Below are 16,582 nucleotides of genomic sequence, written 5' to 3'. Positions count from 1 at the left end.
AGCTTTGTTCCCTATGCTATCTGTCTGGTAAACTTGCAAGATTCATTTTTCTTGCCATGTACATGTATACATCTGAACTAGACTGTGTTGTTTCTCCGTGTCATATAATATATGTGGGTATATGCATAATTTTGTATTTATTTATTTATTTTGTCATGTTTATGTAATGTCTATTGGAGGTGGTGACCCTTTGAGAGCTGTATGCAATGAAATTTCATTTTAATGTATGTGTCAGCTTCTGGAATGGCTCAGTGAAATAAGACTCCAAACAACTAAGGTCTTCGGTGTACAGAATTCTTTATCTTGCGCTCCGGCACAATCCGACAATCACCCATGCAAAGTGAAGTATTGTCAGCACTATCGCGCAATGCTCCCCACTGCCATTTTAAGCCTCCTGCTTCCACCCCGTGACTCCACCCTGCAGCTCCACCCCTATCACGAGTTCCGCTCACATCCCCAGCTAGTCGATATTACAATTCAGAGTTTGTTTCACTCGGCTCGTCATCCACGCCAAGGACTGGTTCCCTGCAGGCGGAAGCCCCAACATCAGCTGTTTGTGGGGGTTTGGGGATGAAACCACAGTCAGGTAGTGCATTCCAGGCATTGACCACTCTGTTGCTGAAGTCATATTTTCTGCAATCAAGTTTGGAGCGGTTTACCATATGTTTGTATCTATTGTGCGCTCGTGTAATGTTGTGGTTGAAAATGAAGTTATGTTATGAAGTTATGTTATGGGTCATTTGATGGATCACTTCTACAGACTCCATAAACCACAATTTGAAAGTCATTGATTTATGGATTTCCTAGCTTTTGATTTTTTGTAGTTTTACCTTGGCCCTAGCCAGTAGAAATACTTATATGTCTTCCCACCCCTACCCTCCGCCCCTTCGCTTGTACTGGTGAGAGGAAAATCTTGTACAATATACAGAGCAATAATCAGGTAGGACTTTCCATTCAAGTCAATTTAAATAGCAAGTTATGCTATATTCCAGTCATGAACTAGAAACCTTATCTTCATTCACCTTCCTGAATAACTTTTTCACTTTTCCTGTTTCTGAATACTAATATATCATCATAGAGCCAGTCGTGAACTAGGCAATATGTAAAGAGTACATGCAGCTGTTTTTATTACACATAATTAATATTTTATTAAGAAGTGCTGAAGATCAAAAGCATCCGCAGTTGATAACCCAAGCCACACATGAAGTTGGCAAGCTTTCCATCACACTTAAAGTGGCAGCAGCAGCATAAAATTGTTTTTAGACAAAGGGATGTGTTTCATCTTTAAGCAGTATCAGAATCATACTCATAGAAAAGTGGGCAACTTTTAATTAAAATTTAATACAATTTTAATTCCATTAATTACATACAGAACAGTGGAGCAGATGATTATCCATCCCAAGGCAGATCTCATTTAAATCAGTGACTCATGGCATCTGCTCCCCAATTTTCCCTCCCTATTTGTCTGTCATCAGAACCTGGTTGTAGGTGGTGAATTTGAGGACCATTCCACTGAACTAAAAAAACATATCCAGTTTTATCACCTCCATCTTTCTAGCTCGTTAAACCTCCCTCTTGATCTTATTAGATATCCTACAAATGTATTGGTTTTATTCCCTTATGTCTCAGCCAAAATGGCCTTAGCAGATGTTAGAGATTTTGAACAACATACCTTGCTTACCACCTTCAAGTGTAGCATTAACACTATTCAATTTATTCAAGCTATTTTCCTGTGCTGACATGAAAATATTCTCCTAAACTGACCACACACTAAGTCTTCTCGATGGTGACATCTTCTTTCCTTACTAGCCCTGGAATCCAAGTTCCTTGTATTTGCTGGCCATATCATTCCGGAACAGCTCCAAGGCTTTCCTCATTGCCTCTTGACCATCAGCCCCAAATTCTGCAGAATGTTTTTCAGCAATGACACCAATGATGATTTCAGAAATAAACTATATAAGAAGAATTGATGGTGGCATAGAGAAATAAGGGCAGGGATAAGAAAAAAGGGTTGGGGGGGAAGAGACAGAAAGTGAGAGCGTGCTAAAAATGTCAAATAAATGTCAAACATTAAAGCAGCAAAAATGATAGTTTTACATTAACTTTGGTCAGGACAAGAAACGAGAAAATATACCGGTAAATAATATATATTTAACATTTTTCTCTTAACATGTAAGTGTCTCAGACCTAAGGTAAGTCAAAGGTTGGCTCATCCATATCTCTACTGGTGGGACAGAGGTACAAGGTTCTCTAGATATTGCAGCATTACAGCTCTTTTACTCTTGGCTATCAGAGTGAAGGATGTGCTAAACTACAATTCCCAACAGATATGAAAGATGCTGGGAATTGTAGTCAACTGACAACTGAAGAGATGCATATTGTAACCTCATGCATTCTTTGTGGTTGAATGAAATGATCTCTAAAGAGGTTCAGTAGATTGGAAGGCTTTGCTTCAATGATCAATAGCCATCCATATTACTGCTGTCCAGGGCCACTAGTAAAGGGAAAAGTTATTTCTTTTTCATGGGAAAGAATGAAGAAATATGCATTTCTTTCTACTGCATACCCTGTGATCAAGGGTGACGTTATTGCAGCTTCACAGCCTCCTCTTGGTTGCCAAGAACAGAATATCCTTTCCCCAGGACAATTAATGTACCCTCTTGGTATTATTACATAATTGAATTAATGGACTAATACATGCACTAATAATATTATTACTCTTGAGTTGAGAAGTTGTGACATAATTCATATTTAAGGCAGCATATAGTATCTTGCATTACTATCATAGCTGGCTGGGGAATTCTGGAAACTGAAGCCCACCATTTTCAAGTTGCTAAGATTGAGAAACACTGATGTAAACTGAAGCTTGAAACAATCAACCAGAATAGAGGTGGAAGGGACCTTGGAGGTCTTCTAGTCCAACCCTCTGCTCAGGCAGAAGACCCTATTCCATTCCAGACAAGTGACTGTCCAGTCTCTTCTTAAAAACCTCCAGTGATGAAGCACTTACAACTTCTGGAACCAACTGTTCCATTGGTTAATTGTCCTCACTGTTAGGACATTTCTCCTTAGTTCCAGATTGCTTCTCTCCTTGATTAGTTTCCATCCATTGTTTCTTGTCCTGCCTTTGGGTGCTTTGGAAAATAAGGTGACCCCTTCCTCTTTGTGGCAATCTCTCAAATACTGGAATACTGCTATTATGCCACCCCTAGTTAAAACATTTCTTTATTCAGACCCTGGGGTTGAAGTTGAGCTGTAATTTTATTCTAAAGCTGTCCAGGCACAGATCCCTGGCGTACATGAACCATTCTGCTTTATACCTGCTTCTTTGGAACTTCTTGGATATTTGAAAATTTGCAAAGCTAGAAGAAATTTGTTTATTATTTGTACCAGGTACTCAAACACTTTAAAAATGTTTTTCAAGCAGAATAATAGATTTATATCTTCTTCCTTTCTCTGTAGTGGAAACAATATAGGAAATAGTACTTCTGCAACGTTTTTCTCCTTAACTAGAATTGTGATTTATTTCATTCTTGAAGTTAAGTGAGCTTTGTAAAATAAATCATCTGCCTGAGCCATACATTCCTCCTCTCTCTGATCTTTCTTTCTAATCTGGCAGCTAAGAAGTACATGATGAACCTTGTCAAATAAAAATAAAAATAAAGGTTTTCATATTTTATTATCTTTTGGAACAAGTTTCCAAAAGATTGCAAACCTTCCTATTGGGTTTTACATAGCCACGTATGGGAAAGAAACATAGGAGTAAGTGTTCACTACATTTTAGCAGTTTTATGGTGATTTTAAATGTGCATTTTAGGTTTTACACATATATTAATATTTTACATATTCTGTTGAAAAGAAACAAGAAGCTGGGCTTCCAAAGTGAGTCATCTCACACTTCTGCGAATTAGCAGAGACAACCACTGTGAAGAACGAAAGGCAGGCAAGTAGACCGGTCCTTTAAATCTCTCCAGAGAGCAAGAGATCAGGAGATAGCTCAAGAGTGCCCTGTATTACAACTCCTCACATAAATCTGCGGTCTCCCACAGGTTTAAGCACCAGGAGCCAAAAGAGATGACAAAGGGATGACATCTTTGTTCTCAGCAGCGGCAGAGCCTTTCATAAGGAGGCTAAGCCAACCAAACTCCCTTCCTAATCACATTCAGAAATGTCAGTTTAGCCATTTTATAAATATTGCAGACCTTCAAAATGGAAAATTTGACGCTTGGTAAGTTTTACCTTCTGTGGATTTAAGAAATAATATAGCAAAAAGCAAAAAAAAAAAAAACCCTGTTATTAATTTAAGAAAGTTTAAAATGGATTTGAAGACCAGAGAGATTTGGTATTTGGTTATTTTGACTCTAAAAAAACAGAATACAATTGAATAATATATCCATTAGAAACAACTGAAATGGAACTAAATCCATATTAGGAACTGAAGCGTGATGAAGTTTGCAAATGGACATTAAAGGGAATTAAATGATCAAACAGAAAAGAGTTAAAATGGATAGGTTGACTATAATATTGTCTTATCTTAAGGAATTTCAAACATTGATTGAAATAATAATCCAGGTAGTTCTCGATTTACAACAATTTGTTTAGTGACTATTCAAAGTTACAATGTCACTGAAAAAAGTAACTTATGACCAGTTTTCATACTTATAACCTTTGCAGCATTCCCATGGTCATATGATTGACACACGAATGCTTGACAACGGGTTCATATTTATGACGGTTGTGGTGTCCCAGGGTCACATGACCATCTTTGGCAACCTTCTGACAAGCCAAGTCAACTGGGAAGCCAGATTCACTTAACAACCATGTTACTAATTTAACAACTGCAGTGATGCACTTCACAAATGCGGCAAGAAAAGTCGTAAAATGGAACAAAATTCACTTAACAAATTTCTCACTTTGCAACATAAATTCCGGGCTCAAGTGGTCGTAAGTCGAGTACTACCTGTAACTAGTGTCTCTAAAAGGATACAGATTTCAATGGATAAACTTTTAGAAGATAACGATTAAAACTTTTTAAAAAAAAAACGTTTACCTGACGTGGAGTTTGAAGCAGTGGTGAAATCTAAAATTTGTTACTACTGATTCTGTGGGCGTGGCTTGGTGAGGGGGGTAATGTGACTGGGTGGGCGTGGCCAATTTTTTTTTTTTACTTTTAAAACCATTTTTTCTACAACCTCTTTGGCGAAGAGGTTGTAAAAAAATGCTTTCAAAAGGCTCTGACAATCCCAGCTGAGTTGCCTGATCGTTAGAGGCATTTAAAAGAAAAAAAGTCTCTGCCGATCAGGCAACTCAGCTTGGATTGTCAGAGGCATTTAAAAGAAAAAAAGGGGTTTTTTTTCTTTTAAAAGCCTTTGACGATCCCAGCTGAGCCGCCTGATCGTCAGAGGCTTTTTTTTTTTTACTTTTAAAAGCATTTTTTCGGCCGAAGAGGTTGTAGAAAAAATGCTTTTAAAAGTAAAAAACAAGCCTCTGATGATTGTGCGGCTCAGCTGGGCCTGGGTGGGGGGCAGGGATTTTTGCAACCGGTTCTCCGAACCACCCACCTCCATCGCTACCAGATCGGGCGATCCGGTCCAAACCAGGAGCATTTCACCCCTGGTTTGAAGGCATGAAGGAAAACAAAATTGAGATTACCAAAATAGGAATACAAAAGACTAATCAAGGACATGGAACATCTCCAGCAAGACATCCCAGACAATGTTTCCTTCTGGGGCTTACAAAGTAAGCTGGTGAAAACTTTGAAGACGCCTTCTAAATGCCAAAGAGTAACGAAAGATCAAGGCCCGTGATGCCTTAGGGATGATTTAAAGGTCAAGACTGTGCCAAGCAGAAAGGAGAAATATAAAGTTGGACTATTTAACCATGGATAAACTATTTTATATATTCACTATTGAACTGCATCTTTCAATTAGTATCGTCCTATATTTATTTATTCACTTGTTAGATTTAAATCCTGTTTTTTTCCCCACTAGCAAAAGGCAATCTATTTCTCCCTCCAAAATTGAGCTTCTATTGTTTATAATGGCCTTGAACCCAAGTCCCCTTGATTATAATCCAATACTTAACAGTAATCGTTATGCCATGCTAACTGAACCCTCAATAATGTATATTGAGCTGATTTAGTCAAATGAAACCTGCAACAAATTAGAACTACTGTTAAACCAGAATGGACATTAGTCTGCTCTTCAGCTACTAGAAACTGCAGCTGTGTATCCCTTCCTTTCTCTTTTTTTTCATTTTTGCTTTTATTAATCAAAGGATAGCAAATTCAATCAAATAAGAGGGGCTGCACTGAGGGATCCTTGGTGCTTTCTGACTTGGTTGTTTTCTTGCAGGCGTTGTATTACCCCTACTATGTAACATCATCAGGGTAGTGACTAGCACTGATAATATTACTCAGTTTGGTTAATGAAACATCTGCAAGAAAACAGACAAGCACAGAGAGCACCAAGAATCCCTCAATTCAATCCTGAACTACAAATATTCTCCTTTAGGGACTGCATTGTCCAGTTTCTACTTGGGTAATCCATAGTTGGCATTTATTTGGCAATAACTACTGGCATAGTATGATGATTTCTGATGATTTCTCAACAAATTCAATATTAATTTTATCTTCCTAGGGCAAGACTTCATTGTATGGGCAGCCACTTCTAAATTAGATGGTGTGGCAGCTGGCTTGATATATTTACTTCTCTTTCTATGGCATTTAGAACATAGAATACGGGACCTTGGAGATGTTCTAGTCCAACTCCCTGTTTTAGCTGGGCTAGCATCAATCGTCAAAAACTCTAACTGCAAATAAGGCCCAGATTCTTTGTCTTAGCAGTAAACCTGGACCTTCAACATTTTAGAAAGTAAAGTTCTTTTTGACTCCTATTGACTTTATAGATATGTTCGTATAGTGTTCTTGAATGGCAGTGATGCAGAAACTATTTATCTCTGCCTTCTTCTTGGACTTCCCAATCTAAACTGGGATTTTCTGGAGCTGCTCCATTTAGTAGTTAACTCAGTAGGAGCTTGTTTTGTTTGAGGAGGTCAAAAAGATGCCATCAGACTGTAATGTCATCGCCTTATGAAAAATAAATAATTTTTCCCTTGAAAGAGTATTTTTGTCAACATTATGCTTCTAAATTGCCCTTTTATTATTTCACCAAAACTTCCGATATCCATTCTAAAATTTAGTAAGCAGGCCTACACATGCTCAGAATACAAACCTTTCCTTTTTCTGCTTAATAATTAGCTCTTCGGGTATACATAACTGCAGCACCATCATCGCCATGTACGTACTTACTTCTAAATATTTGACTGGAATTTTATGCTTGTTGGCATGAGTCTGTGCCAGTGGTGCCAGTTCTGCTTCGTGGGACCCCTTCTGTTTCAGAATTTTACCCAAAGCACTGAGGACAGTGGTTCCATGTTTCTTTACTTCTTCCGAGTTCTTCATCTCATCCAGAGTCTTTAAATTTTTGAATTTGACAAAGCGCTCTTGAGTCTCAGGGTGGTTCTGGAACATCCTGTCAATTATATAGAGAAACTTATGAAGAAGCAAGTCAGTGATTCTGAGTCCTCAGTCACCTGTAGCTACCTATATCAGTTAAGCCTACAAGCTCATTTTAGATACTCATATAGACCCTGTTTACATAAGTTTCTTAGGTGGTATAGTAAATTGATGAATTATGAGTTGCCCTGTCACTGGATCCTTAGAGAGTGGGATTTCTATTTTTAGAAACTCATTCATAGTTATGTGACTCTCTTGCAACCTATCTCACCCCTTGAGTATTAAAAAAAGAAATGCTCACCTTTCATTTCAGACTTCAACAAACATCAAAAAAGAGCAGCTGCGTAGATTCGAAAGGCAATTTCAATAGGATTATGGATCACAACAGAAAGGAAATTTTGCACATAATTTTGATTAAAGCTATAATGTTAGGCGTGCTTGAGACTATCAAACTCAATAGCGGTGGTCATGCTTAAATATGTTAGATTACATAGATACGTATTCATAACACTCTGTTGCCACTTGGAAAAAAATGCTCTAGTCAGAGTTTATTGTTTAGGGTATTGAAGTATTGAAGTCTGGAGATCACTCAGATTAGGGAAAAGTGCCCTACATATTGTACCATGTTGTATCATGCTAGTAATTTTTCATGGCCTCGTGTATCTGTCTTCTATTTTTCTCTTTCCAGTATTTCTTATTATTAAAATGATACAATGATCTCCTAGGCAGATAGTTAGCTGCATTGTCACTGTAGCTAAGCCATCTTACAAATAATATTTAAATATCTAAATTTCAGATATTAACTTCCTATGGCTCAGTGGATGACCAAAGATCAGGAAAGAGGCGGAAATGAGAAATCAACAAATGGAAAGCAGCTAAGCAAGTTGATAGTCTAATGGAATGTTGATATGGGTCAACTATGTACAACGACATGGCCAAATTTAGAGCTGGTGAAAGATCAGATAAGTTTGATGATTTGGGATACATCCATCAACGGAAAAGACAAACATATTCCATATCCTATTCTATTCTCCCTGTCTTCTGCTACTTAAGCCAGACGGTAGAAAACACACAGGCCTGGTATTATCTTTAGTGACCTTTTTTGTACTATTCCTCACTGCTACCAATTTCCTCCAACTGTCATTGCCATTGCCCAAATATTGCCTATCTGCCCTGCTCCTACTGTTCCAAATTATACAGAAGATGGTGTGTGAAGATGAATCTTCTTTCATGAACCTACTCATGAATCTGACAGTGAGACCAGTTTAGCAGAGGTGTGCCTTGCAAATATTAAAAATCATGGCCATGCACACTCCAAACTGATCACAAAGTGCATCAGTGATCAAGTTTCAAAGTGCAATCGTTTCTTTTCCAAGTCTTCCTCTGTTAGCATTTTGTATGTTTCCTAAGTTCCTTTCATCCCCATCATTTACTACCTTCCTTATTTTTGACCCCCAACATCTATCCAGGTTTCCCGACAGATGGAGATGATCAGTGGTAGGTTGCTACCGGTTTGCCCGATCCGGGGCGAACCGGTAGTGATGGCGGCAGGAGGCTCTGCCCACCCACCCAGTTGTCTCTCCACATGCACAGAAGCTTCTGCGTGAGCGTAAGCACGCGCGTATCCACGAGCGAACCAGTAGTGGCTGAAATTGAAACCCACTACTGGAGAAGATACAGAACAGAGTTCTAGTGTCTTATTTGGGGAAAAAGAGGAGGTGCGGTTGTTAGCATAATCCTAACATTGTTAACATTTGTTAATTTCTGCTAACAGTATTTTGAAATATATATTTTCCTTTAGATGGGGCACCCTGATTTTTGTTTCATTGCATTGTCCAGAGAATAATCATGTTAACTGGGCATTTCTTACTTATTTGTTAGTTTTCCCATCTTACCTATAATGAGTGATGCACAAATCAGCCAAGCACCATTTGGCAGGAACTCAAAAGAAACGGCAATATAAGATGTGGCTCTAGAGGCACAAGATGCATAGAACTATGTTAGCATAGTTCTATGCCCACTCAAGGATGGATGGGCAGCATTTTAAATCAGCAAGGAGAAAAAGCACTTACCCTTTCTATTATTATTATTAATCATTCACTCAGCCACAGATTAAACTCCTTTGGAAACCCTTTTTTTCCCCCAAGGGCTTATCTAATAAAGAAGTCAATGAAAATTGAGGACAATAAAATTAAAATAGTCTCCAGTTTATCAGCAAGTTTGCATCTCTTTCTCTTCTGTAATGTTTAGTTCTGAACCACATGCGAAGCAGATCCTTAAAGCACCACCATGCCAGCTTCTCGGGAATGTTGCTGCTCAGATTTCCATTCCTAATTTCTGCTTACCTGATGATAACTTCCTGTCCGTGCAAAGAGAGATCTGGTTCCACTTTGTCCCAGATGTCCATGACCTTCTGCCATTCTTGCTCGGTGAGCCCCATAATATTACAACAGCAAAAACAATAAAAAGTGTTTTAGCTAAAGAGATACAGACAGCCTGGGGGTTCTTCCTTGAGTGAAGGTTGAACAGAGAGACCTGTTGGTTTAATAAGCTGACTATAGATTGACACCTATCACTTGACAACTCTACATTAGGTCACTCTGGTCAAACTCCCTCTTAGTGGAAAGCTATTTTGAGTCCAGTGCTATTGTGGCAGACCCAGATGAAATAATTGCTGACTCTGGTATCAGACTGGCACAGGTCCTAAGTCCCACAGAAAGGACATTGCCAAGCATCAGTGCCAGGAATTTGGTATTCAGCACCCAAGAACAGAGAAGACGTTCCAATTTTTCATTTTATCTTTGACAGCCAAAAAACACATGGCAATGGAGATCAGTGATCAATAGCACTATGGAACACATAATAAACTGAATCCCTCCACAATACTCAGCCCCACCATTTTCTGAGCCTGACCTGTCTCTTAAGTAGACCACGGTGGATAAGGGGAAGGAAAATACAGATAATTTTTTAAAAAACATTAGGAGTAGCTGAAAATAGTTCCTTCAGAAGGAAGGAAGGTGACTAGGGAGGGAATGCAATTAGATACTCCCATCTCTCAGGGCTGATAAAATGTGCAGACCCTTTCTCCCGGTTCCCTTAATTAAAATTAAAAATCACGTTAATCTTGGACCTCCAGGAGATGTGCAATCTAACCTTCAGAGTGACAGAATCAAGGGGTCCCATCTCATATTAATCAACAGACTCCAATTCAGTTTTATGCTCAGTTATGTCTGATCTTATTCACTTTCAGCCAATGCCCTAGAGCAGGGGTCTCCAACCTTGGCAACTTTAAGACTTGTGGACTTCAACTCCCAGAGTTGAAGTCCACAATCTTAAAGTTGGCAAGGTTGGAGACCCCTGCCCTAGAGTTTAGAAGACACATTAAGCCGAAAAGTTTTCATCTTACCTTTTGTCACATATGTCTTATTAACATGGCTTATCTTATTGCTCAGACTTGGAGAATCTGCTATCTGGGGTTTATAGAAACTGGGATTTAAAACTTACAATAACTGCAGATAGTGGAATCAGTAAACTGAAAATGGCAACTACACCGGATTCAAAACCACAGGATGTTGTTGTGAGTGTTCATTCATGGAGGTGAAGGGTACTTTGCTTTGTGCTTAGCTCACATACATTGATTTTCATACTAACCCACCAAATCTTACCTCTTTTAAAACAAGACAATGGAAAACCAGTAGACAATTATCCCAAAGCTGTCTGCAGGCGGAATGGGACAACTTGCTGCAGCTGGGTTGCCACTGTCGGCTCATCCAGGGCAACTCACTGCAGGACAAATGATCACAGGAGAATACCAAATGTAAGGAGAACCTCCTTCTCCTTCTCCTCCTCCTCCTCCTCTCTCCTAGATCCTGCTTATCTCCTCCCAGTCCCACCAATACCCATTGAACTCTGTGGCAGAAATTTCTGTGCATGGAAAAGTGTGTGACTCTCTCCCAAGTGATCTCTTTGTCTGGTCAGGGAAAAGTCCTTCTTCCTCACCCCCCTTTGTTCTCATGATTGCCCACCCATCCCTAGTCTGAGCTGCGGAGGAGGCAGACGAGGCAGAGGAGGTTCCACTCACCTCCAGCATTCTCCCATTATTATTACATATGTAACTAATAAAAGAAGTTGTCCCACAGTGAGGTGCCCTGCATTGAGGAGGGGGTGAGGCAAACGGGGCGAGCCAATGATGGTGAGTTGTCCTAGACCCGCCTTCAGGGTATGATCAAAAAATCAAGATGGCAGCCATAATACTGTGTTTGAAGCTTTGCCCATTTTAATAGGCCATAGTGTTGCCATCTTGACATTTTGACCACTTAGACACCCCTGATACTCCTATATATTTGGATGTTTCCGAGGTTTCGTGTCTCTAACGCGCTTCTAGAGCCAAAATCTACTTTTATCCCTCTCCCGTTACAGCCTTGTTATTTGTTGGCATTGTGTACCCTCAAAGAATTGTTTACAATATAACCTCTAGTCAAACCCCCTTGGAGTTGAAAAGCAGACTGTGTACATGATATGCCAGTTCTTTCACTAATCTTTTCAATGTGTACTTGGTATTGGGGTCAACTATTATGGGAATTTGAATAATTGAACTCCACCATTGCAAGAGCGTATTGCCAAAATCTGGTGGCAAACCAACAAATTTTTATGTGCCTTTATTCCCAAGGACTAAAATAAGTGTATCATTTAAAAAAAAAAAACTTTAAAATGATAAGTGTATCATTTTAAAAAAAACTTTTTTTGAGGTTTTCACCCTCAAAAAAAAATTGAGGGTGAAAACCTCAATTCCACCCTCCTGAAAGGTTTGTTTTTCAGGAGATGAATTCAAACACCAGCCTCCCCAGTTAATATCATTGTGATATATCCCGTGCAGTGGTAGGTTTCAAAATTTTTTACTACAGGTTCTGTGGGTGTGGCTTAGTGGGCGTGGCATGGCTTGGTGGGTGTGGCTTGGTGCACGTGGCAGGGGAAGGTTACTGAAAAATCCCCATTTCCTCCCAATCAGCTGGGACTTGGGAGGCAGAGAATAGATGGGGTGGGTCCAGTCAGAATTTTTACTACCGGTTCTCCGAACTACTCAAAATTTCTGCTACCGGTTCTCCAGAACTGGTCAGAACCTTCTGAAACCCACCTCTGATCCCGTGCAACCCTATCCCATAAAGAAGACAAAAACATGCTGTCTGATAACACAAGAATGCATCAACTATTATTTTAGTGCTGCTACACCCAGCTTTGGATCTCTTGTACATAAGCAATGCCATCTAGTGGTTGTAAAGGAAAAGAACAGCAAATGAAGCTTTATCATGTTCATTGCAAAATTATTCAGGAATAATTTATGACTCTATTATAATGTTGTGCCATGTAATGAAATGAAAGGAGATGGATCTTTTTTTCATCTGCTTCTATGGGCTAAGAAGGGCAAAGTTGTCTCAATTTTCAGAAAGTCAACAAGAAGAAGGTGGCAGGTGGACTAATTAACATTTGATTAACAGGATCGGAATTGCTATCACCTTGAACCTCAATTACCCATGAGCAAACTGTATGCATGTCAAATGAGATGGGGGTGTGGAGACCTTCACCCAGGTTGGTACACACAGGGAGCAATTAAAAGTAAATGGTAGCTATTTTTACTGCTCTGATTTAACCGCATTAAGCCTTCTGAACTTATTCATAAAAGTGATAAGATTTCTGTTATTACAGGGGCAGCCTGCACAAAGGAACTTTGACTTTGGGCTACTGTGACACCTATTTGCATGAATTACCGGTATCCAGTAGTTATTAGGACTGCTGCATATTTTCTATTGTCTGAATTCAGCGCTGAAGTCTATCACCTTTAAAGGGTGCCCTGTCTAGTGCGGGGTTGGGGGAATAGGTAAATAAAATGGATAAGCTTTTCTGAGGTTGACAACAATTTTGCTTCTTTTTCTTAAAAAAATGTTCCTCTTAAAGAGCCCTAGAGGTTCTAAAAGTGGGCTAGAAATAAGCAAATAAGTGTAGCTAAATCCACACTACTTATTACAGAATTCCTATGCATTTTCCTAAGGGGACTACATACTATATAAATAAAAATAACCAGAGATTTGTGGCTCAGAGAAGCTCTCCAAACTCCCAAGATTCCTCTACATTAGCCACACTGGCTGGGGCAACTGGGAGCAGTGATGGGTTGCCCCCGGTTCGCACTGGTTCTATAGAACCGGTAGTAAAACCGGTGGGAGGCCCCGCCCACCGACCCCGATGTCACCAAAATGCTTCTGCACATGCGCAGAAGAGAGCACGTGCATGAGCAAAGCAAGCAAGCGCGCGCAGCCCCATTGCAAACTGGTAGTAAAGGTAAGTAGAACCCACCCCTGATTGGGAGCTGTAGTCCTGCAATCCTTAGGTATTTCTTAACCAATTGGAATTTGAGAGTTCTGTATTGAGAAGGGCAGGGAAGAACAAATGAGATGACACAATGGGCTTGTTTGTTGCTTGAGCAAACCTGGAATCTCTTTACAAACCAGCTTCTATTCCCTGTTTTAATCATTCATCAGAAATTCCAGCCACTCCCAGAAAAGCTTCTCAATGCATTTTAGAGGGTCACCATCTAGGCACGTTAGAAAGGTAAGCATTCAAATTTTGATTGATCCTTTTCATTTTGACAAACTAGATGTCAATAAAGAAATATGGAGTTTATTTTTATTTTCTAAATATAAAATAAGAAAACAGTGCCCAAAATTATCAGGGTTCTGACTCTGAGTAAAGGGAGGGGGTTTAGATTTAAAAAATTAAAACAAGGGAAATAATCATGTAATTCTTTTCTATTGAGAAGTAATTTTTTACAAGCTCTGCAGGGCTGACTCATAAATAAATGTATTCCGGATTGTTAACCTACCGTAAGGAACAGAGAAATGGGGGACAATATAAGTGTGTAAGAGTTTGAGTAGCCTGTAAAGCCCTAGTAAACATTATAGTCATTTAATAGTCTTGATCTTAGACTGAAAACAAAACAAAACAAAAAATATACAGAATCTCTCAACAAAAAATATCATGCATTTATAATCTTAAAATAGTGAGTCGGAAGGGACCTTAAAATATCAATTTTTTGCAAGTACACAAATTTATTTCTTATAACAAATTTTCCCCATTTAAGTACCTTCAATGAAATAGAGTCAGCCAGATGTTTAAGTTGGATTTGGCAATTTTATGGACCTGGAATAGACAGATGTTTTTTGATGGTGTTACAGGTATCATCACAGGATGTAAGCTGTTCCAGGTAAAGCTGCCTTTGGCAGTTGATTTTGTCAATGCAGATGGTATTCAAGTGGTGCTCCAGTTGTTTTGGGATTGCATTCAAAGTGCCTATTATTATTGGTACGCCCCTTGTTCTCTTTTTGCCACAGCCATTCTATTTTTATCTGCAGGTCTTTTTATTTTGTGATTTTTATCCAGTTCTTTCTCTTCTATTCTGCTGTCTCCAAGCACTGCCACATCCACCATCCAAACTTTTTGAACTTTCTTATAGACCCGTGATGGCGAACCAATGGCATGCGTGCCGGAAGTGGCACACAGAGCCATCTCTCTGAAAACCCATTGCTTTTCTGGGTTCTGGCACACTAGCCAGCTGGTCTTTACGTATGCAGGAGCATCAGAAACCGGAAGAGCAGCCACTCAGCGCGCATGTGCGTACCGGGCGGTTGCTCTTCTGGTTTCCAGCATGCACATGCGCACCAGCCAGCTGGTCTTTACATGTGCATGTGTGGCAGAAACCGGAAGACCAGGTGACCGGTGTGCATGCATGTGTCAGAAACTGGAAGAGCAGCCACCCTGCACGCACATGTGCACTGGGTGGCTGCTATTCTGGTTTCTGGCACGCGCCCGCACGCACCCACCCGTTTCGGCACTCAGTGCTGAAAAGGTTCTCCCACACTGTTATAGACAGTTGTAAAGTCCAGAATGTTATGTGACAAGTGCTTATCTGTTGGAATTCTAAAGTTCCAGGGTACTTTAGCTTCTGTTCTGTTTTGTCTACTTTGTTCTTATGTCAGTCAAATAGTATTTCTTAAAGATCTTTTAATACACCATTGTTTCTAAACTGTCATGAATGTCACCATGTCAATATTTGAGTCCCAAAAGAGAAGTGAATAAGTATACTCCAAACGGATTGCAGGAACATTGCTGCTTGCTTTGGAGATATTCCAAATCTCCTCTTGAAGGCAACAAACATTTATCCAGCTCTTGCTTAGAAATGCCCCATTCAATAGAAGGTGAGGCTAGATGTGAAATTTGACATGAGACTCCTGATAAAAAAATGACAGTTCTGCAATATGGTCTCGTTCTCTCTGCATCATTCAGGCAGACTTACCCTTATTAGGCTACTTTTTTCCCTCCATCATTACTTGCCCGTGACATGGGTATCTTTGGCTATTGTCTGTTGTGACATCTATTTGTATTAATTATCCAGTAGTTATTAGGACTGCTATACATATTCTATTGCCTGAACTTAACACTGAAGTCAAGAACATTTGCAAATTGGCTGCACTGATTAATAAGTAGATTTGGCTCTATTGTCATGATAATTCTCTGATGATGAATAAGTCTAAGTCAAAAACTCTAAACATTTTTGGAAAAAGACATAGCAGACATGGATGCCACCATGTACACCAATAGTGTAAGTTAATATCTTTCCTTAATTGGAGGTAACCTTTTCTGAGGCTGGGTCATCAGGGTAGGAGCTCACTTAGAGCAATGGTACTTATGAAACTCACTATTAAAATTAGTAAATCATTGTCATCTATTATCGAGATGTACAAAGCTAAAGTTACATTCGTACCTTTATAGGGGGATAAAGTATGGGGTTTAAACATGTCAATCGTGTCACTTGAGTACACTGGGCACAGATAACAGCTGCTGCCATTAGAACGGATTGAGAATATATCTATTTAATAGACACGCAAAAATTAGGGGATATAATTATTGGTGGGATATTATTTATCTAAAAATTGTACCAGAGATTGAAAATATAGCACATATTTAAGTGCCATTTGTGTATATATATATCTTGAACAAAAATGGCTCACTGAAACC

General features: G+C 39.3%; 1 protein-coding gene across 1 annotated transcript; it reads right to left on the bottom strand.

The window, feature by feature from the left end:
- Nucleotides 1-1,122: 1,122 nt before the first annotated feature.
- MB (myoglobin) lies at nucleotides 1,123-10,066 on the bottom strand. The gene is made up of 3 exons (XM_070947253.1): nucleotides 9,862-10,066; nucleotides 7,310-7,532; nucleotides 1,123-1,952 (listed from the first exon to the last, which is right to left on the bottom strand). Exons 1-3 carry the CDS (start codon nucleotides 9,954-9,956, stop codon nucleotides 1,806-1,808), a joined length of 465 nt encoding a protein of 154 aa, XP_070803354.1. The 5' UTR covers nucleotides 9,957-10,066; the 3' UTR covers nucleotides 1,123-1,805.
- Nucleotides 10,067-16,582: the final 6,516 nt, after the last annotated feature.

This window comes from Pituophis catenifer, unplaced genomic scaffold (genome assembly GCF_029215685.1).
Source record: "Pituophis catenifer annectens isolate HBS135680 unplaced genomic scaffold, rPitCat1.0.hap2 SCAF_7, whole genome shotgun sequence".
Taxonomy (NCBI): Eukaryota; Metazoa; Chordata; class Lepidosauria; order Squamata; family Colubridae; genus Pituophis; species Pituophis catenifer.
This window is presented reverse-complemented; position numbering and strand designations above follow the sequence as displayed.